We start from the raw sequence: 22,870 nt of genomic DNA on the forward strand, positions 1-22,870 counted from the left end.
GAAGGTTGACAGACTATGAACGGTGTTGTTTCCCTAGAACTGTGCTTGAAAAGATAACTCAGGAATCACTGATTTTACAAAACAGATCAAGGTTAAATTCAGATTTCTAGGTCGCTATTGTTGCGACGGCATTTCAATGACTATATTTCATAGTTACAGACCCCCTCCACTCACAACATGTGTTTATCTTATGTTTATATTCCCTAACATGTCTCACATGCACTTCCCTAAAATCTGAGATTCAAAAGAACCCCAGGCAAACTAGATTAGGTCACCAAGTTGAATATTTAATACACACATGGCAACAAAAATAGCGACACATCGCCAGCAAAGAGATCTCCAGCGCAGAGCGGACGTGTCAGCACAGTCACAGTTCAGACAGAATGAGAAACCCTTTATTCGTCCCACAGCGGTGACATGTTCGGTGTTACAACAGCAGCGTGCAGACACTAAAGGGAATAAGGAGGGTGCATGTCCCATTAAAAGAAAACCAAATATCCCACCAGACATTACTGCATGATTCACACACACTTCCTCTGTTACAAGCTAATAAGCTAGCAAACAACATAAACGCATAAAGGATGCTAACTACACCTAGCATGGTGATACGTCTGCTAGCCAACAGACTCCTCATCGGAGACAAACGTGTACACATCTCCAGTCGGAGCACCGTCTTGATGCGCACTGCTCGTTCAGCGTCCTGCCCCTTTTCAGCTTTTATTTGTAACTTTTTATTTACTTTAAAACGTGTCTGGAGGGAAACTCTAAGACCTGCGTCGTGCTGGCTCAAGGTTGGTGTGACCTACATGTCATGTTACGTTTAGAAGACGTCTGTGGACAAAGTAAGGGTCTCTGGACATATTCTACAGAAACATAATCCTGCTACCACTGAAAACACAACCTAAGCACAACAGTGTTCAGGTAAAAGCATGAAATCCAAATATGGAAAAATAAAATTGAAAGTTTTGGGAAAGTAAAAAAACACTTTTTGCTGCATAAATGTGTTTTTCTCTGTTGAACATGTTGATGTGTGTTGAAGTAACCGGCTGCTGTATGACAGTATCCAGGAGTTTGTGTGAAGAGAATGTCTGCAGCATTTCTGCAGCTTTGCTGCAGGATGCATGCATTAAAGAGGACTTACACAACAGCTGACGGTGTACAAACATCTGCCAGCTGCACTATACATCTGTATGTGTTTGTGTGTGTGTACACATTACTTAATCCTCCCACCTAGAGCCCTGCAGAATACTGTTATAAAACACAACATGATGCCAGAGCAGGTTTAATGAAAAGTGATCGCCACTGGAGCCACAATGGGGGGGGACTTGAGCTAAATTCATCATCGCCCTTCCCTCCCCGCCTCACACACTGTAGTAATATATTAATAGCATGGATACATAAGTGTGTCGTCATTGGTGTATGACGACAGTACCCATGACGTAAGGGCATGCTGGGAGCTCAAAGGATTGCCGTATATGGTTGTGATGATCAGCGGAGCTTGTAAAGCTTGGCTCTGACGCAGCAACAACCCGTGACTGCAGAGAGGAGGGAGAGGGAGAGCAGCAGCTGCAGTACACCCAGAGAGCCTACAGGAAGGCAGCTTCAGCCTCATTCGAGCAGCGATCGGGGGCAGTCGTGACTGCAGAGCTGCCAGCCTGCAAGCCACAGCCGAGAGAGCGATGCAGGACTATTTATAGGACAACTATGCATGGCTCGGCTGCAGTTTCTAAGCAGAGGAAGTCACTTGACTAGTTTGCTCAGGCTTTCGTGCCCAAGCAATGCAATCTCATCAGCGTTTAACGATGCGTACACTTGTGTGTATTGTGTTTTAACCGATGCTCTGATCACACAAGAATAACCTGACATTCTGTGAAGTTAAGGTTATTTTACATTGTCTAATCCCACATATTAACAGTATATAACATATATTCTTTATGTACTTGCTCATTAATAACATACAGATATCTTTAATATCTTTAGAAACTCTCCACGAGAAGTTGGAAGACATTTTTAATGACTGCTATTCCATCATTCATGCTTAAAATGCCAAACATAACAAATGTCCTTTGTAAATGACTAGAGTCCAAAGATTGCCCAAAATATTAATTAATATTGATCTGAAACAAAGAGAAGCAAGAACATCTAAAGGTTTTTCCAGCTGTATTTAACAAAAGTGGAGCATTTCTAATCAGCAAATGACTAATAAGCTCAACAATTGGATGAATGAACTAATCGCATAAGAACGCTCAGAAAAACTCCAATATCTGGATTGTTCCAGTTTTCAAAGACAAAAGGTATTAAAGTGAGACGGACGTGTGCGAGCGGAGAGGTGAGCTCAGGAGGACACAATGCTGGACCCCTTTCTTTAATACATGCATGAAACAATGCCAAATGTTTGCAGTCGCAGCAGCAGGTGTGGTGTGTGCGGCCGCTTGGATCAACAGGCCTCATGAGAACCGTTAAGAGGCTTAACAACTCCAGCAACATGCGGAGCAGCAAACCGAGCGCATCACAAACGGCAACACATTGAATATTCCTGCATCTGTTCGCTGATATAACATCAACATCCCGTACTGTGAAGCAGTTGCTCTCCGTGTCGGGGGTCGGGGGTCATTTATAGTTAGGGGAACAAATATTCCTGAGTTACAAATGTTATGATATTTAACCAGGTTAGAGTTTAATGTCATTGTGTGGAACTAAGATGTATATTATTATTATTATAGCAGTGCAGTCAGAACATTACATGAAATGTGTCATTTATTCCATCTTTAGTTCAAAATGAAGGACAGCAGAGGTATTTAGTTGTAAGCCACCATGTGTGTGACACGGGGTCAGCATCCACTGAGTGTAACGGTTATCAGTGTGTTGCACGAGGTGACCTTTGACCTGAGACGGCGCTCTGCAGTGTGTCACGGTCGCCGTCTGAGCTCAGCTAATATCCTGAGAGACGACAGTCGCCGTGACTGACGGGAAAACCTCGTCTCTAAAATGAATTTATCGCAATGCAATTTAAAGCACATTTAATTGGTTTTGAGTTAATCTGCGAGATAAACACTCCAACAGGAGTTCAGTCTGCTGAAGACTGAAGGTCAGGCAACGTGTGCGGAACCAATAACGGCCAACGTGGAAATTCATTTCTGCATATTTCACCTCGTTTTGAACTGTAAGTGTTCCTCATCACGTCAGCGTAATCCCGGTTGATGAGACAAAACATTAGAAAAGACTCAGCGAGCGCAGCCCTCTGCCCGGGCCGAAAGCCTCGCAGCGTTAACGGACGTGAGCGGCGATGCGTGCGTCCGCCCCTGAGTCGGATCCGCTCCAAAACGTAATCAAAGTGGTCATCGCTGCCACCGCTGCTGTGTTCTCTGAGAGTTTGAGGAAAGTGTTGAGGTTTACACACATTTAGCCACGCTGGGATTCAGACTCAATCTCAACACCTTGAGAAAGAAATAGAATCCATGGGGGGGGGGGTTATGGTTGACAGTAGTGTCCTGGCGTCCCTGTCAGAGTTAAGCTGAGGCTCATGGGGATGACACTGTGTGTCTAATAACTCTGCACTACACTGCAGAGCTGCTCCGCTTGCTGCAGTCACGACTGCCCCACAGAAACAACCACACAGAGGACAGCAGGAAAGAAAATGGCTGACAGGAGGATTTCTAATCGTCTGCTTCTCCTCTGGCTTTGGGCTGTACGATTAATCACCAAAGTTACCAAACAACTAACAAATGTTTTAAAATAAAGCACATGAATATATAACAGCCATCTGATGCTCGCGAACACTTCTGCACGCTGATACAGCGACCGATGCTTCACGCATGAAGGTTGTAACGTTGGAACTGTTGATCTAAGGGAGTGGTTCTTAGTGAAGGCTGGAGCTGGTGGTGCAGGTGCTTCTGATGTTTAGTCCACCCTCATTAGTAGAGACGGTGTCTTTAGAGATACTGCACATGTAGATTGTTGGGTGCATTGCTACGAGCTGTGCTTGTGTTCTCCAAGGTCAAGTGTGTTTGTAGTGAGCAGCGAGCTCCACTGAGGCTGACGTTCATCAACCATCTCTGTGGAGGCATGGAGGCTCTACGCTTCGGCGATCTCACGGTCGTATCTCTGCGGGAGTACAATATGTCAGCCAAAATGTCCTGTATGAGGCCACGGTACGATGAAGGATGTGCGATGCGTTGTAGCCAGACAGTCATGGTGGGAAGAAGAAAGCTGTGAATCTTTATTCCCCAGTCTATGATCCAGCTCTGCGCTGCGGTCATGAACTCAGAAACACGAAGACAAAGAGCACGCAGAGGGTGTCATGAAGCAAGCAGCTCTGTGTAATGTTGAGATGTAATATACTGTCAAACCAGCTGAGGATTAACACGGACGTGTGAAGCTTTTCTTCTACACGCATTGTGTTGGCACCAAACAGCAGCCAGTCGAAGTTACAACTCGCTCGCTGGTGACCGCAGGGAACACGCAGCTAATCAAGACACGGATATGTTTCTGAGCTGTTGGTGGAGAAGAGTGAATATCCTGCTGTCCTGTGACTTCTGGCTGTGCAGGTAAACACATCTATCATCTGCTGAAGTTAGTTTGAGTCTTGCTGCGACTGTTCGGTGCCACCTTATGCTGGTTTCAGACCAAACGTATAAAGAAGGGATTAGTTTGAACAGTGTGAAGAGAAGCAACACAAAGCGGCTCAGTCACAGCATTCATGTTCAAACCTTTTCCATGCTTCTCCATTACTCCCACTGTGGGATCGGAGAGCAGCGTTACAGAACTCCAGTATACCGTTGTTCTTAGATGAAGGTGCATCGTAGAGGTCATCACATGTGGGGTCAGAAAGACATTCGGTTCTAATTTGTCTGCACAACCTGGTGGAAAATCAGCAGCGTGCTCATAAGAGTGTCCAGGAGAGAGCACAGTGTTCTCAGCTTGCTGCTGGTGTGAAAGCCCTGTCACATTGAAAGCATCCTTTTCACTAGAAAAACTAAACAGACTCAAGAACTGAATGTCTCAAAGTTTGAATCAGTTATTCTAAGCATGCCCGATGTGATTACGTTTTGCTCGGCTGGCAGAGGGCCGGCCGTATGGATCCTAATGTCATTTGGTCGGTTTTAGTTTCTCAATTTCTTGCTCTGGTTTTTCTACGGGCTGAGAGATCGTCTCTGTATCAGACCCCAGATCAGGTTGATATTCTGCCTATTTATATTCTCCTCTTCCCTCGTAAGCTTTGTGAAGCATACAGTAAATGTTCCAGTGTGTTTGTGCTGATGTGGGAGTGACGGCAGACCAGAGACCATCAGTACAACAGTGCTGGTATAGTGGTGTCCCGTGCACGACATCATCAGTGCAGTCACTGACATGTGAATCACAGTCTAGCCAAGCGGAAAATTGCCAGAGGTCTGTTAATAGGATGCTGTTTAACCAGGGGAAGACTAGAAAGTGTGTGTGTGTGTGTGTGTGTGTGTGTGTGTGTGTGTGTGTGTGTGTGTGTGTGTGTGTGTGTGATCACACCAGCACAATACATGAAGTTTGTTTTTCACTCGTCCCAGTGAGTCGCAACAACAAACATCAGAAACACGCTTTACAATCACAACTTCATAATAATAATAATATTAATAAAGGAAACGCCGTGTGTGAGATTGTTACTGCCCCATGCAGACGACAGAGCTTATAGTGTGTGGACACAATGAAACAAGCTCCTGTTCTCCATCATGTCCTCCGTATTGTAGTTCTTTAATATGCTGTGTTGGAAAGGAACATAGGAAGGATTGTAAAAGCGTAGATTCTGCACTGTAACCTTTAGTTTATGAATCAAGCACACTGAGGACGTGACGCTTGTACTTCTGGTCCAAAACAACTTCTTTGGTCTTTTCATGGTATCTGTTTACAATAAGACAAATGTAGAATGATCAGTCTTATCCTTTAAAGCAGGGGTGTCAAACATGCCGCCCGGGGGCCAAAACCGGCCCGCCAGAGGGTCCAATCCGGCCCGTGGGACGACTTTACAAAGTGTAAAAACGTGTTGTTTTGATCATAAAGTAAAAGCCTTTACAGATACACTGATCTGTACGTTGTAACACACATGTGTAAATTGCACCTTTTCTTCTTCTTGTTCATAAAGTTTAGTAAAAAGATAAAAGTTTGAACATCTTCAGAATGAACTTGTTTGCACTAAGACGAAGGGAACATGTGGAGTTGTTGTTATTCACAGGTTATCATGCTGTGATGTCACTGGTCCGGCCCACTTGAGATCACATTGTGCTGCATGTGGCCCCTGAACTAAGTTTGACCCCCCCTGCTTTAAACTGACCGGATGGTGACTCGTCTTCATCCATTAAGGTGAAAATGTTTAAAATGAACCTTCTTGTGATGTTCTGAACCGCCCTGAATAATCAACATTAAATAACATTTTACATTTGAAACATGTTGAGTTCAAAGATCACGCCTGCGCTGAAAGAGTGCTGTTCATTAGGATTTTATTTTTTGGAGGCAAATCAATGAATATATGTACTTTATACAGTATATGAGGAGCACATCTCTACAGTTTCATAATGTAAACAATCTCTGAAGAGAAATGTATTCAGTTTAAAAGGAAGCCATAGTCTTCTGTTTTAAACTATTTACATGAATTAAAATATAATTTATAACATCAGATACTTCCGCTTCTATGAAACTAGATTTTAACAATTCAAAAATACTGAAATGCCTTTGTCTCCACATTCTCAAGACATGAAATCACACAAAACGGAAAAAAACACCACCATTTAAAGACATCCAAACTAAGTGGCGTATAAATAAAAAAAGAAACGCAAAATAAAACCAACATATGTAAAAATATAAAATCTCGCTAGCAGTATTTACCTTTTTTGTTTTACCAAAAACTAAGTTAAAAAAGAAAACAAATCATTTATGTGAATTTGATAGTCATTAGATGTAAATAGACAATAAAATCAATGGTACAAACACAATGTATGCCCTTTATGTCATTTCTTCCACCATAAACACACGTGTAGCAGATGTCGACACTTTGCAGTCCCTACTAAGTGCCTGTTTGACGTCCCTGTTTGACAGGTGACCCATCAGTGTCTGTGTATCGGACAGCTGTTGAAATGTGACACAGCCATTGCAGATCAAACATGAAGGTGGAGTCTGAGGCCGGTATTGCGAGCGCTCCTGTCCTGTAGGGGCTGATTTGATGGCGTAAGCTAGCTGACAGATACATTGTTTTTCCCGAAAATAAAACAGTAAGTGACATAAAAACAAAAACAAGTGTTTTTAGTGGCCCATGGCATTGGAAACATGACATCTATAAAACTGAATCCGACATGGCTATCAAAAACGTCACATTTCTCACGCGCCGTCACGAGCCACGCTCTGTCGTTGTGTAAAGTTAGATTTTTTGGTCAACTTGCCGATCAGGTTTTATGGTTTTCTTGCCATTTTCCATTTTTCCTGAAACGCAGAACGAACAGAAAGGTATTGCATTCTGACGAGGGTGATTCCCTTTGGAAGGACGTTTTGTTTTTTTGTCATTTTTTTGTCATTTGTTTTTGGATCTGCTGTCGATGGACCTAGGACCTAGACCGAGCGGACAGCGGTATGATGTTGAAACGTGTCAACGTGTTCTCAAAACACCGAGGAGAATGGTCAACATCAAAGTTTTCTATAAGAAAGTATATAATCATCTAGATATCTACACAAACACACAAATATATATTCATATATATGTATATACCTTTTTATAATATGGCTATTGAAAACAAGTTTTAATTACGTCAGTAATTATTTAATGATAAACCACATTGGATTGGAAGGGAGTTGAAACAGCAATAATAAAAGCTAGTGGTAGCTTTGTTTCCCCCCCGATTGATTTTAAGGCTTGCCATGATGAAAGATGGGGGTGTTTCAACGTCATTCCCTTCTAGAAAAACCGAGGCCCCCTCGCAGGCACGGCGACACTGTAGAATCCCATCACACGCGAGTCCCTCGCAGAAACAGAAACTACGCTCGCCCTCCACCAAGATGATAGAGCAACAGGCCGAGCAAGAGCTAGCTTGTTGTGTGTAAAGGTTAGCTAACAGTTAGGATTTGCTAACCAAAAGCCTTTGATGGTAACATGTTGGTCACCAGGGAGAGCCCGTGAATCCCCCTCCCTGTGACTTCCACCCTGCAACCTACTTCAAGCTAAAGCTGCGTTTTGTGTCCACGCGGCATTAAAGCGTCTGTGGACTCAGGCTGCCTTCACGCTTTACTCAGCAGCCCTCCTGCTTTGCACACCTTGCAAACACACAACTGTGAAGCCTCGCAGCGAGCTGGACCATAATACCATTCTGTCAACTCGAGCGTCTGCGAGTTGTTTTGGTCCAGACGCTTCCTTTTGGGATGAAACTGGGATTTCTACAGTGTCTACCTCAACTAGTGTGAAACTTGAACCGGGTCAAGCGACTTGCTTTGTTCTCCTTTTCCTCCCTCCCACATTCCCTTACCAGTCATACATGTATAGTTATTGGCTTTTACTGTAATACGAGTAAGTGTTCAACGAAGACTTGAACAAACCTGTGCACCATCAAAAGGTGGCAATAACACAGTTACAATGGCTTCCTTTCAACAAGAAGAAACACGCGTGAAGATATTTCACTACTTGGGACGTTATTTGTGCAAGAGTATATTTGTAAGATTTGTTCTGTATACGTGTTACGTGTTTACGACGCATCTACCCCCAATCTTCCCTTATCTTTATGATGTTTGTGTTTAACAGTAGTCTACATACAGTACAGTAGTCTATTGAATCTGCAGAGTGCCCGTGTTGTAGTTCAACAACCAACCGTACACGACATATTATTACCTCAGTTTTCAGAAAGGCTGTCTTAAAGATAAGATTATTATGTATTGCATTTCAAATTGCTTTTTAAGAAAACATTAAAAAAACGTTAAAAAATATTTCATAAACGGCAAAGAAATATAACCTTCGAGTGTGATAGTCTAAAGGGATATCTTTTTTGTCTTTCTTTTACAACAGTGTTGGACTTTGTGTGAAGTGATGTCGACTGCATCGTTTCCCTTCATTCAGACATGAACCATCTCACGTCTGATTAGCAATCAACTATGACCACTTTAAAAAAAATAACACACAATACAATTTATGTTTACAATGAGGCATAGTGCTATATACACATTTTATATTCATATATTTTCTTTTTTATATGTAAACCAGCACATTCTCTCACTTTTAGTAGTATACATACTAAGCACAAATACTCATTCAGTTGTTTGCGATTAGTTTTCCTTTTTTTTTTCCTTTTTTAAATGTTGACACATTTCTCAATCAGTATGTATAGCACTAAATTGTTTTTGTTAGTTTTGGACATCAGTGAGCCTTGAGAAGGTAACGCTAGGCCTCGGGGCCACTTCACTTGCTGTTAACTTTTTCTTTCTTTTTTAAACACTGAATAAGGCGCCTTTGTACTAAGTGTGCGTTCCTAATAAAGTCAAAGGAGAATCGAGTGATGTAAACATTCAATTTTTTGTGTGTGTTACCAAGGAGTTGATTAGCTAGAGAAAGGAAGAGGATGGGGAAGAAGGGATTATCTGTTAAAAAGCGGGAGTTCACCAGGGAAGACCTGGAAACAAGGCCTTGAACCCACAAGAGACGGAAAGCGATAGTTAAAGTTAGAGAGTCGGGCTGCGATTTATTGAAATTCCTTAGCCAGGAGAGGAGGAACAGGGGAATTGGGAGGAATGGCGTGTCCCTGAAGAAAATGAGGAGAATCTTCCCCTCCAAGCGCACTCAAGGACCAACCAACCACCAATCCCCACCGCTCGACCCCTCCTCACCGACCTGCAAGCGCCAGCAGTGTCCGACTCAAACACGAGACAAAGACAAAACACTCAGTTACACACGGACACACGGTCGAGACTCCAAGAAACGGACACGCTAAAAACCGTTATGAGGCAAGCGCAGGAAAAGGTTAAAGAGAGATCTTTCCCCTCACAAGGGACTCAGTGGTGGGAGGAGTCAGAGTATAAAAAGTCAAACACAAACCCCCAAACTACCCATAACCGCCCATCAGTTGGGGGAACAGAGAACACTTCTGACAAAAAAACTAAACAGACTTATAAAAGAGAATGGGGGAGAGCATCCAGAAGAACGAGGGAGGAGGGATGGATGGATGTGAGGTAGAGATGCTCAGCTGATACAGTACCTCCCGGATGTTCTGTCTACTGTTCTGTTCTTTCAAGCCCATCCCTCGCTTGTTCCCTGGCTGTGTAGGTTTTGTGCCACCGCATTGGCAGGTATGGAAGCTCCCCCCCCCCTCCCCGTTTCACTGCTACTGGCTGCGTCAGGAATGTAAAGTGGTTGCTACCTGGACTGTGCTTTAAGTTATAATTTGGCGAATGCAGTCAACCGGACGCCTCAGCAGGTCTAACCGTAATCACCAAACAAACTCCACAATCTTTGGGCAAGCAGAAACGGGGAAAACTCGACGATTACATTCAGATTCTTGAATACATTCCAACAGATTTGTCTACTTCTGGCAATGGCAATGTTCCATGGGTGGGTTCTGGGGAGCACATTGGTCCCCTTTGAAATGTGAAGCACTAATGTCACCAGGAAAAAGAAAATATTCCTGAACAATCAAAATAGAATTTAGATTCCATTTATAGTCCTTCGCCCTGTAATGACTGAAGGACTTTACGTAACGTGGACCGGGGGTCACTGGGATGATCTGGACAAAGTGCGGACGAGATGAATTCACACCGAATGAATGAACGAAGTATGGTACAAAAGCGTCTATGGCTACCATCTTTATTTCCCCATTTTCGTCCTGCTTGCTGAAGTCCAAATGTAAACCGTAAGTGTTGCATTGGCCGTGTGTCATTAGGCTGCAGCCTAAACACATGTTCAGTGGGACCCTACCAACGATACATCAAGACCCCTGTACATGTGGAAAGAATGTTACCTGAAATCAACCGATGAAGCATGTTGAAACACTTCTGACGCACTATAACTCCTGTTACAACCCTAACTGTAGGCCCCCGGGCTTTGCTTCAACGCAGACTAAATAAAGTCGATATATTTTCAGGATAAGCATCTTTCCAATAAATGCTGAAGTTTGCGTGTGTTGGAAACAATTCTGAGGTAAAAGCTTTCCCAGGATGTAGTCGGGGTCTTAATGTACACAACGCCTACCAAACAGAACCTGCAGCAGCCAGTAACAGAAACCAAAGTAGGTAGAATGGCAGAGACATACGAGTCCAAAGGGGGGGGGGAAGTGGAGGACAGCGGAGACACTTCCCTCCGTACAGTGCATAGATCAAATCCAGGAAGCACTACAATTACAAAAAAGAAAAAAACATGATTTCTTTTCTTCATTTTAGATTTGTAAACTTTATCAGTCATCAAACGATTACGTTAAATGTTTTTTTATATATTCTTTGTCCATAACACACACACACACACACACAATAGATTTTAGAATTTATAACATCCACAATTTTTCGCTAAAACAAAGCAGGGTTATTTTTTTGTTCTGGTTAACAACCGCACAACTTCATGGCGAACACAGCTTGCTGGTTCACCACCCGTAACCGGAAAGTGGGGGGTGTTTTTCTTTTTTTTTACAAAACAAACAGAACAAAGAACACGCACACGCAGAAACACACACACCACGACGACCAACGCAACGCAGGAATAGCAAGGATTTGCTACAGAGGTCTCTCACGCCCGCTCTTCCAAGGCGGGCGATGATGTCACCAACACAGACGGCTTTGTTATTGTTGTTCAGCAGAGAAATGTATCATCATCGTTTATTTGTTGTACCATTGCTGTTAAAAGTCCCATTTCCTCCATTGTCTTCCTCGTTTTTAAGCAATATCCTCCGGTGAAAGAAACTTAAAAAAAAAAACAGCGAGGTCCTTAACGTTACTTTATTCCAATGGTAAAAATGTAAACATTTTGCGAGGTTGCCTTGCATGGAGGTACTAAGTGGCCTGTCTGAGGGCAGAGCCGTGTAGTCCGAGGGGTGTTGCTGCAGTTTGCTAAGGCTGGCCAGTAAGGGGTGCCACGCTGTCAGCGGTGCAGGGACTTCTGGGCCTCCTTCAGCAGAGTGTCAAAGTCCAGTGCATCGTACTTGCTCTTGACGGGGCCTGGGCCTGCCTCATCTACACGACACAAAAGCAAAGTCATTGTCAAATGCAAGAAATCTCAGTCAAAATCTAAGTTGTGTCCTTGTGGAGAATACTTCCTCTCAATCTTTCTTGAGTATCGTGGCAACTTGATGTTAAAATGTCAGATGGACAGAGTCGAGCAAACTTTTGCACAGCGTTCAGCTTTGGTTCATTTTGACACGAATTTGCGCCATTGTCCAATTGTTAACCAAATTTGTTTTGTGACAAACAAAACTAGCTACCAATAAGTAATTGTGTTCAGCTATTGCAAAAGCAGGCACCAAGCTATAACACCAAGCTGCTTGTCAGTGTGTGAGATCGTTACCGAGATCTATGTAGCGTTTCCTTGTCAGCCGCCTTAGACCCGCAGGTCCATTCTGGAAAACAGTCTCACGTTCTCTCCAGTGCTTTTGAACCCCCGTCTGGCGGATCTTTATCACCCCGCAGCGCTCCCTGCAACCAGACAGGTAGAGAGACAGACACATGCATTAAGATAATGACAGTCTGCCTTTGAGAGGATGAAAAGGTAGTGGCATCAGTGAAGATGGAGAATGCTGAATGAATCTTATGCTTCCTTTCATTCAACGGGCATTCAATGCACACATTGAAAGAATAAATGGATTGAAGTAGTTCAATACAGAACAACTGCAGGAGAAATCTCCTTTGTTACTGATCTGATCCTGGACTGATGCTACATTTGTATTTACAACATCAAGTATTTCTGCAGAGTATCAATTATAAAAGCATGCTTGTCCAAGGTAAGGGACAGAGGGTTCTGGGTTGATCTGTTTCAGTGAAAGGTCCCAACTTTTAAGACACGGAAATGAAAATAGTTACATAAAGCGATGACTCGGCATTAGAACAAAGTCTTTCAGGCAACAGTTAGAATAGATACTCTGCATGAATATGAATATGTTTTTTATTGCTGTAGTCTTGTTCTGACAAAACAGTAAAAAGGACTCTTGTGGTGTAATAGTAACACATCCATCCACTGGGGGGAAGATTCCAGATGCAAGTCCTGGCAAGAGCGTGTTGGTTGTTTGAGAAATGAAGGAGTGTGTGATACAACAGTAACTGGCCAACTCAGGCACATTATGTTTGATTTGTCTTCTCCTTTGTGTAGCTGTTGTTAGTGAACGTGCCAGAGGGTCGGCTGTGCTGTGGTTTTAAAGGGCCACACCTGGAGAAGGTGTAACTGAGATACGTATGCGCCTCTCATCTTGGTGATGTTTCACGTACTCCGGACGCAGCGTGCCTGTCTGCCCCGGGCGACATCAGCACCTCGACTTGCTCTATTACTCCATTAACATGTTAGCGTGAGCTTAGACATCCAAACGATGCTTAGACTCTAAAAACGACCCGATCATGGAGTGTGTTTTGCTCGGGACCCAAGGAAGTGCAGCGTCGAGTGAGCGGTTGTTTGAATGAGCGGTTCCCTAGAAACCTGCGAGCAGCAACACTACAGGCCAAGAAATTCACCAACCCACAAATTATAACTAAAGTAGATTATTCCCTGAACAAATACTGCCTTCTTATTCTCTCATTATCTTCTGCTGTTTGGCGCAGGTTGCCAGATTACTTCAGGGGAATGGAGGCTGGCATTTCTGATGACTTGCTACTTACATCTAGTAAAGCACTAATGCCTCAATCTAGTATGAATGAATGATATTGCAACATTATGGGAGTACAAGACTTCCATCTGATTATAAAGGCTGCATTTGAAACGGTGTGCGACCCGTAGCACGAAGAGGTTTATCTTCTCGTATCTCCTCAGATCAGGGGAATCCACATCGGGACACTTACTCGTTGCAGATGATGACTTTGCAGTCTTCAGGTTTGCCGAACACCTGGAAGCGTTTCCTCAGCATGTTCTGGGTCACGCTGGTTGGCAGGTTGTGGATGTAAAACACCTGGCAGTTGTCCTGGCAACAGGGAAACCATGGCAACAGTCAGGACAAAGGACGACATAGAATACAGATAAACGTGGGAACTGAGTGTAGGGCAGCATCGCTTCACACGCCCCTGTGCTTCTCTTATTCTGATGCTGCAGCTGCAGTATGCATCTGCACATTCATTAACTGCCATCAGTTATATGTGTTCCACCTTTAGAGGTGTGTTTACCCGCTGAGCTCAGGGCTACTGAGAAGAGTTTGCATTTAGATTTAAAAGTTAATCAAACATTATAGCGATATGTGTGAATGTTCTCTGTACCTCGTCAGACTTGGCTTTGTTCCTCTGCTTGTCGTCGGGACAGTTCACAGAGTTCTCACTAAGAGAGGACGAGAAAGGGGAAGGAGAGAGAGGATACTTGGTGAGACAAGGACGGAAACAAGGTGGAGCTGAAATGTCAGACATGAGGAAACAGGTGAACTGCGGCAAAAAAGGGAGACTTTCTCCCACTGACTGCAGTACGGCACCGCTCTGTTCTTCATCGTCTTCTCCTCTTACATCCCCTCCCTCTCTCACCGCCATTGTCTTCCATGTACGGAAATAACATGACCACTGACATTATTCAGTGTGAGGCAGTGAAGTCAAGGGTAGAAATGATAACTGACCTTATTCTAAGTTAGTCTTGGATTGAAATGTCTACAGAACATTCCTTTCATACGGTATTTCTACAATCTGAATCCTGTGTACATGCACCACCCTGTGTATATGCACCACCCTGTGTATATGCACCACCCTGTGTATATGCACCACCCTGTGTATATGCACCACCCTGTGTACATGCAGAGAGTTGTGCAAGAAAAACTCATCTCAGATCAAAGTGTTGAACCAGGTAGCAAGGTGAATGGTTGGTCACAATGCAAACAGCCACAAGACGCAACACAAGTCGAAGTTAACGACGGTTGACGCTTTGACTTGACCAACCAAAGACTTCTGCATGTAGACTTAGAGTTCCAGCAGTCAACAACATGTTTTTTGTCATTGGCTTTACTTACTTTGCTATTTTCCAAAGACATTGTGCTTCTAACCACAGATTTAGACTCTAAGTTGTGAAGCAGTTGGTTTGCCGTATGTGGCACAACATAAAGAGTCAGACTTGGATAGATGTGTACAAACGTCTAAAATGTCCTTCACTACAGCAGAAGTGTTTTTCACTTTCTCTTTTCTCTAATACTGTGTTCTACTTTGTCCCCTTCCCTCTGCCACGTTCTTGATTGCCCCCATCTGTCTTGTCTCCATGACCCATATCTTCACCCCTTTTCATTTCCCTATTCCCTCATCGTCTCTGTCTCACCTGGAGTCTGTCTTGCTGGAGGGGGAGTCGGGACACAGGTGGAGGATGGGTGAGGGTGAGCGAGAGGCAGACGAGCGCTCAGCCTCTTCCTCTGAGACGGGTGGTGTGGCAGATGCCAACAGGCAGTGTGACGGCGGCGATGATGATATCACCACTGTCGTTGTCTGCTGCTCAAGCAGTTCTGCGATTTGTGACACCATCAGCTTTTCCCTGTTCTCCTCTTCATTTCCATCCGTTACCTGATCGTCTGCTGCTTTGGGTGCTATGGTGCTAACTCCATTGCTCCCTCCTTGCGCCTCTAAAATGGCACCGAGCATGGCAGCGCTACGCTTGCGGCTCTCCCCGAGGCTCAGCGCACAGTAGTCGTGGTCGCCAAAGGTGCGGTAGGTGTCCCTGTCACCAGCCTGGCCCATGCGCCGCAGTTGGGCATACAGCTCTTTCTGCTCTGGAAGCTTACGCTGGTGGTGGGCACGGCTCGGCCAGGATGAGCCCTTCGTGGCAACGCCACCACCAACACCGCTGCCACCGCCTGTTCCTTCACCTCCCTTTCCTCCCTCTGCTGGTTTGAAGAGCTCATCCTCCACTGGTTTGTGAGGCGGGGTGGTGGGAGGGGTGAGACCTAGGGAGGAAGGGAAGTCCCACATGAGCAGGATACAAACTGATATTCATCTATTGTAGGCTCCCAACAAATCTCTATTTAGCAGCTTCCCCCTGTAAACTAAGCTAACAGGCTGTTGGCTGCAGCTCCATATTTATGGATCTTCCCATCCAACTCCTAAATGTATATCTCGGCTTCCTGTTACTTCTAATCCCAAAGAAAATACGATTTGTTCCCACTATCCCCGTCGCTTATGACGATACCTTTAGAGCTGTAACCTGTTGACATCGACGTATAACCAAACAAATGAGCAAACATGAGATTACCTGCCGTTCCACACAGATCCACACCGAGCGTCTGCTCAAAAGGCTTGGTGCCGTACTGGGACTCTCTGGTGGAGAGAGAGAGAGAGACAGACAAATTAAGGATTGCTGTATCATGTTTGAGTCTGTTGTATTTTGCATCCAAGTCAAAGGGAATCCAATAACGGCTTAAAAAAGCTCCCAGTAAAAGCTCTCTCACAGTTTCAGATGCCTGCTGAATTTGAATTATGTTTCTCTCCATAAATGCTACTGGCATTTCTCAGCACTCTTCATTTCTTATCACAACAACCATATGTACTCCGCTGTCCTCTCCCCTATTCTTCTTCTGCTTTCTATTCCTGGCTGTCTGTTTCTGTTTCTCCAGTTGCCATGAAAGGCAGCAGCGGTGCCGAGTGGATTGGTTTCAGAGAGAGAGAGTAAAAAAATAAAAACACAACTCTTTCTTTTTTTGGTGAGCGCTTCGGAAGACAGATTCATTTAGAAGATGGACGGACGCCAGCGGTTTGTAGAGGGGAAACATGCAGCTTTGTGACGGGATGGAGCTGGAGAAGTTCCAGCGTCTGGGGCCGGATGGGTGGGGAGGTTAATTTGGAAAAGTAAGAGCAATGAGGGCACTCTGTCTGGCGCAGATTAAAATCTGAGTAATCCAGGCAGAGATTCATTAGGGATGTTGGAATAAAACCGCTGAATTTAGGCCTGGTTTACCTCGTTATATTTCAGAATATAACCGTTTTATGAGAGTACACATGACTGCAAACTGTGCTTTACAAAAGATTAATAATCCAGGCTTAATCCAAGCATGAAGACAATTGCGTACTCCCTTACAACCTCCAGGTGACATCTGCGACACGCGGATTGAGATTCACAATCCGGCCGGCTAGTGTGACACTTAGTAATGTAATATGTTCATTAGTGATGTGCTCGATGTCAGTCGGCAGTCTCACTATAGTTTCAGAGATTTTTCCTCCCTGCCAACAATGAACCCCTCGGCCAAACATCTCCATACTTGGAAGTGGAAATGTATGAAGTATGGACTACTGCCACATTGTGAAGCACTAGATTATATAATTGAGACAAAGAAACAAATACTCAAATAGGATCAAATCAATTAGTGCTGAATGTTAAAATGACAGCGACGGAAATGAACGCAGTGGTTTACAATGTTTACAGGCATCAGCCGAAACAATCCTCTACGCCTTAATGGGACCCGTCTCCTCTCCGTACTCATCAATAAACGATTCCCATGATGTTGAGAGCATTTCCTCTGCAATGTGGAACAGTTGCTTCATGTGAATCATTTGGACTTTGCATCAGACTCTAAGTGGGGAAACGCTACTTGGAAATAGATCCAAAGCACGTTCTGCTGTTGTGCTTTAAGTGCATACAAATACTGAGACTCACAGTGATGCTGCATATTCTACATTTAAAAACAATACAACTATATATTCAGCATGGTAACATGTTCTAGTAAAACAACCAAAATACAAGAGTGAAGTGGGCATGATATATATATATATATATATAGATATATATTATAGATATATATATAAATATATACTATATATATTTAATAATATATATATATATATATATATTATATATATATATATATATATAGATATATCTATATTATATTTATATAATAATATATATATATATATATATCTATATATATATTTATTTATATATATTGTTATTTATATATATTTATATATATATATTTATTTATAATATTTTATGAGAGAGAGATATGGATTTATATATGTTTAATATAGAGTGAGTGATATATAGTTATATATAGTATTTATTGGATAGATTGATTAATATTTATTTTATAATATATATATAAATATATATATTAAATATATATATATATTTTTAGATAGATATATAATTATATTTATTTAATATATTTATTTATATTATTATATATATATATTTATTTAATATATATATTTATATAGATATATTTATTTAAATATTTATATATATAATTTTATATATATTATATTATATATATATATTTATATAATGAGTGTAAAGACCTTACACTGTTTGTATGTTTTTTTTAGTTATAAACTAGTAAAATATGTATGATGCGGAGGAAAAGGACTTAACATGAAGTATTCTGCGTCTGCCAGGCTAGATGCTGCATGAAGGATGAGATGACCAAGCTGAAGCCTGTATGATGAGACCCAGCAGGTGAAACTCACCCTGTGGACTTGGGGTTGAGAGGCAGACAGAGGCAGGCTCGCTTTTCTGCAATCAGAAGAAACAGCCAGTTTACAACCACGCATAACTTCACATGCACGCTCGGGAGATTTTACCTTAAAAACAAGTATGAAAGTGTGTGTGTGTGTGTGTGTAACCCGGTCGACATTCACACTGCACCCGAGTGTCTAACTCCTTATGAGACTCATATTTGAACAATCAGTGCGATCAGCATGACGAATAGTGACAGCTACAGTATATGTGACTTATATTACGATGCAGATATTAGCAGCTATGAACAGTTGATAACGAAGCCTGCCGTGTGAACGTAGAGTCTTTCAGCCCATCTCACCGTTGTTGCAGCAGGGTTTGGTCGGCTCCATTGTACCGGCGCTGCCGTCACCCAACGTTAGCTGCTCTGGCATCGTCCCCGTTGTTGTCCCCCCTCCTGCTTGGGTTGGCAGGAGTTTGACCCCTGCTCGTCCCTCCCCCCTCTCCTCCCTGTCCTTCTCTGTTCCTTCCCTATCTCGTCCAGGCCGCAGTCTCTTGGCGAAGCGGCTGGGGAAGGAGGCCAGGCGCCGGGAGCGCCGAACCGAGAAGGAGCCGCCGTCCTCTGCTGTCTCCTCTGGGCTTTGAGGCGCCTCATAGGAGTAGCTCCTCCTCTCATGGGAGGAAGAGTCTTTACGAAGCTCTAGCTTAGAGGTGGTGGAGCTGGGGGAGGAGGTTGAGGCTGATTTAGCCAGGGCAGAAGGAGCAGATACTCTGTTGGGGCTGTGGGAGTAGGGCGGGCTGTGCAGTCTGTAAGGCTTGCTCACATCGAAAGAGCTGCTCTGCTGCAGGAGCTCACGGAGAAGGGAGTTGGCCTTCATCTCCCTTCGCTTTGCAAAGGGGACCCTCCTGGGGGCACTGATGCCTGTCCCAGCTAAGCCCCCACTAGTCCCAGGAGCAGCCACCAAGACAACTCTGCTGTGAGAGTTTGTGGCAGCCAGGCGGGAGGCCTCGGGTCTGGCCCGAGGTCTCAGGACGTCACGGTCCTTACGCTCCCAGCCCTGCTGCTTGCGTGTGGGCAGGCAGTAGGTGTGCATGTACGTGATCAGCTCCACCACTGAGCGCAGCTCTTTCTCAGAGCTGAACTGAGGCTTCGCTGGCTCAGTGGGGACAGTGGGGATAGCCGCCACTGCTGCGGCGCCCTCCACCTCGCTGCTGGAAGACTCCTCCTCTTCTTGCTCCCCTTCCTCCTCCTCCTCATCCTCCTCCTCCGACTCACTGTCCTCGTCCTCTTCGTCCTCCTCTGTGTCTGGGGCCGGGGTGTCCTCCGAGCGCTTGGCGGTGGTGAGGTGGCGGTGGAGCTCTGTGCAAAGGCGGCCCGCCGGACGCACCGCTCGGGGCTTCCGCTCCTGACGGAGGTCACTCTGAGGGTGGAGACACACAAACAGTTTGTTCTACAGGGTTCCTACAAGAAGGTCGGTGTATACTTCTTAAGTCTCTTTACAGGAAATACTTTCACACATTTAGGAAATAATATCTCATTTATAATAAAAGAAGGAATGATTCCTTTAAACCACATACAGTAAACGCTTGTGTCTGAAAGCAACACATCATTATTGAGGTTTCTCTCACGCGACATCGATACCAAATGGCAACCTCAGAAAACAAACCCTCGCTCTCGACACCAACACCTGACATTTACTATTGATGTTTTTAGATTACACCTTTTTCCTTTTCTATCAGACTCCACTACAGGTGAGCAGGACACATTGCACCACACTGTCCTCGCTCGTTTGTGAGGCACATGAGCAATGAACCACCGACCGAACGCTGCCTCCCTGACGTGTTGTTGCATTCTGGGTAATGTAGGCAATCACTAATTAAAGTTGAGATGCAGGATGAGGAAGTGAATAAATACAATAACCGTCAGGGGTTTCAGGACTTTCAGCATCTCCACGTGTACAGCAGCTACTAACACAGACCTCGTTTCAATGTGCTGAACGTTACATTACAGCCACACTGTATTCTCACCCACGCTCTCACTGTGCTTCACTCCCTCCAGATAGAAGAGGAGAACGCGGCTCTGCTTCGCCGCTCTGACTGACAGTTTGGATGGCATGGTGGATGCCGAAGTGGGCGGGCTCTCCGTCTTCCCCGTTCTCGGGGAGGAGCCTGACCAGGAAGAGGAAGAAGAGGACAGTCTCTCTCTGAGTGCCGAGGACTTCAGCCAGTCCCTGGGGGCCGATACAGAGGACCCATCTCTAGTAAGAACACTTCCTGTACACCTTTGTAATTGAGATAACATTAAGTGGAGAAACCTCTGATCAGAATCAGAACCCATCTCCCCTGAGGGTCCCTGACCTCCCGTTTGCAACCAATATCTGAACATTTACCCCGTTTTAGAACTTGATATCTTCACCTCAAATATCCTCATGTTACTTTGAATCACAAAGTCCCTCGCCGCTCCAAAGCTGTCGCCTGTTGAAGTGGAGCCTTTCATACGCGCTTCAAACACCATCCACTCCTCTCTCTCACCCCCGCCACGCTGTGCCTCTCCGTTCCCATGCTCTCCCTCTCTCTTTCTCCCCAGTATCTTAATCTGTGTTGCATTTGCTAACCTTGATGTTCCCCTTGTTGGCCCGCAAGGTTCAAAGTCTGCCTTTAACTCCAGGAAAACAAGAGGGGCGCAGAGGCACGCTGTAACCTTTCATCCAGTCCCGTCCTGTGTGTGTGTGTGTGTGTGTGTGTGTGTGAGGGGTGTGTTGTATTTCTGTGTTTCTAAGGACCACGTGTCCTTCCAAGAATAGAAAGAAAGTGTAAGATCTTTCAGAGTGAGGACATGCTGCCTATTTTTACTAAGAGAGTTCCAATCAGACAAATGTCATAATGGAGGCATGTTCCTAAATATCAGCTTCAGTAAACACAATCAACTAGTGATTGTTCAAACTTCACCAGCCACATAATAGGTGAGTGTTTCAAATCTACCTGCAACATGCATATTAACATTTAAATAAAAGTGTTGCTCACGTTGTGCCCTGAATGCAACACTACTATAGTTAATAGAAACCCTCCTTTACAACGTGGAGGAGGGTTAGGTTTTAGAAAACATTCAGGCGTCCTCACATGTTTAGTAATCCAAACATGTATGTGGACGTCCAGCATGTGTTCTAGTGCATGTGTTTGCTTGTCCCCCCCCCCTCCCCCTCTCTCTTCACACAGGGCTCCCTGAACCACACTTCTAAGAAAGAAATTGTTTTTCTCTTCTCACTATGTCCCCCCCTCTGTTATCAGCCCCTGCCTGCACCTGACTCACCCCCCCCCCCCCCCAACCCCCATCCTCCCCAAAAAACAACAAAAACACTAAACCTCCATCTCATCATACGGGAACAACCATTTGCAGAACCCCCTTCGCAGTGAATGCGGTGCCCTACTTTCCCCTCGGTTCACTGTGCTGTCAGAAGAATGCAGGGCTGCACGCGGCTCTGGAGCGTAATTGGAGCAGGAAGCTATTTCACTGCAATAAACGACTTATGATTACTACTGTAATGCAGCCTTATTGCACTTGTCAAGATGAATTCAACCCACTTCCTTAATTTGACTTAAATTTCACAGCAAAGGGCCTGCTTACAGGGCTTTCTTGTGTGCTCTGATTTAGTAGCAGTCCACAAAGATACTATTGTTTGGCAGCCATGCGTCATGCCGGTTGGCTGAATACATAAAGCGTAAACATTCAGCACTGCCTTCCCATTTGTAATTACACAACGAGTCGTTCTATAAAACGAGTCAGTGCAGTCAGAAGAGGTTTGTGAAGGTTGAAAGTGTAGCAATGGTTGAGGTTCAAGGATGTAAACTCAACAGTTCAACTCTTAAATCCTGCACAAGACCCTCTGATGAATAGTGCAGTAGAAGTGGGAGGGAAGAAGAACTGCCTTTACTGAAGTTGTATTAATGTGTATAAGTGACTGCAAGTCAAACAGAGGATCAGCATGTTTCATAATCCCACATTTAAGGATTAAGACTTTTTAGCCGAGTCGTCAGAGTCTCTGGGGAAGGCGATGTCTGTTAGTCGGTACTCCACGTTTGTCCAGACAAACTTTAATATGACTTGCTCTAACATGTGGTACATGGAGCATGAATGCTAATGACGTTGGTGATCACGTGACCTTTGCTTTGTGGTTTGCCATGAAATTTGGTGCTTTTCATCAAAGCATCTGGTCAACGTTTTGATCTGTCCAATCAGAAGTGATGACATTCATCAGCTGCAGTTGTTGCTGGTATGGTTTACTCTTGTTATGTCTACTTAAACTTAACTATAGAAAATCTGATTTTGAATATAGAGTTAAAGTCTCA

The 22,870-nt window shown here is 44.1% G+C and overlaps 1 protein-coding gene across 1 annotated transcript; it reads right to left on the reverse strand.

Annotated features, from left to right (window-relative positions):
• Window positions 1-6,450: 6,450 nt before the first annotated feature.
• ppargc1b (peroxisome proliferator-activated receptor gamma, coactivator 1 beta) lies at window positions 6,451-20,471 on the reverse strand. The gene is made up of 9 exons (XM_029442159.1): window positions 20,445-20,471; window positions 18,885-19,944; window positions 18,535-18,580; window positions 16,325-16,389; window positions 15,401-16,019; window positions 14,371-14,428; window positions 13,963-14,081; window positions 12,485-12,612; window positions 6,451-12,153 (listed from the first exon to the last, which is right to left on the reverse strand). The coding sequence occupies exons 1-9, from the start codon at window positions 20,469-20,471 to the stop codon at window positions 12,062-12,064; spliced, it is 2,214 nt and encodes a 737-aa protein (XP_029298019.1). The 3' UTR covers window positions 6,451-12,061.
• Between the last annotated feature and the right edge of the window lie 2,399 nt (window positions 20,472-22,870).

The sequence above is a fragment of the Cottoperca gobio genome, chromosome 10 (assembly GCF_900634415.1).
Source record: "Cottoperca gobio chromosome 10, fCotGob3.1, whole genome shotgun sequence".
NCBI lineage: Eukaryota > Metazoa > Chordata > Actinopteri > Perciformes > Bovichtidae > Cottoperca > Cottoperca gobio.

Coding starts and splice junctions, on each gene's coding strand:
- ppargc1b (XM_029442159.1), bottom strand. CDS start 20,471: ATGCTGAAAGTCCTGAAACCCCTGACG. Junction 18,581..18,884: donor CAAACCCTGCTGCAACAACG/GTGAGATGGGCT, acceptor TTCTGATTGCAG/AAAAGCGAGCCTGCCTCTGT. Junction 16,390..18,534: donor CTCAACCCCAAGTCCACAGG/GTGAGTTTCACC, acceptor TCTCTCCACCAG/AGAGTCCCAGTACGGCACCA.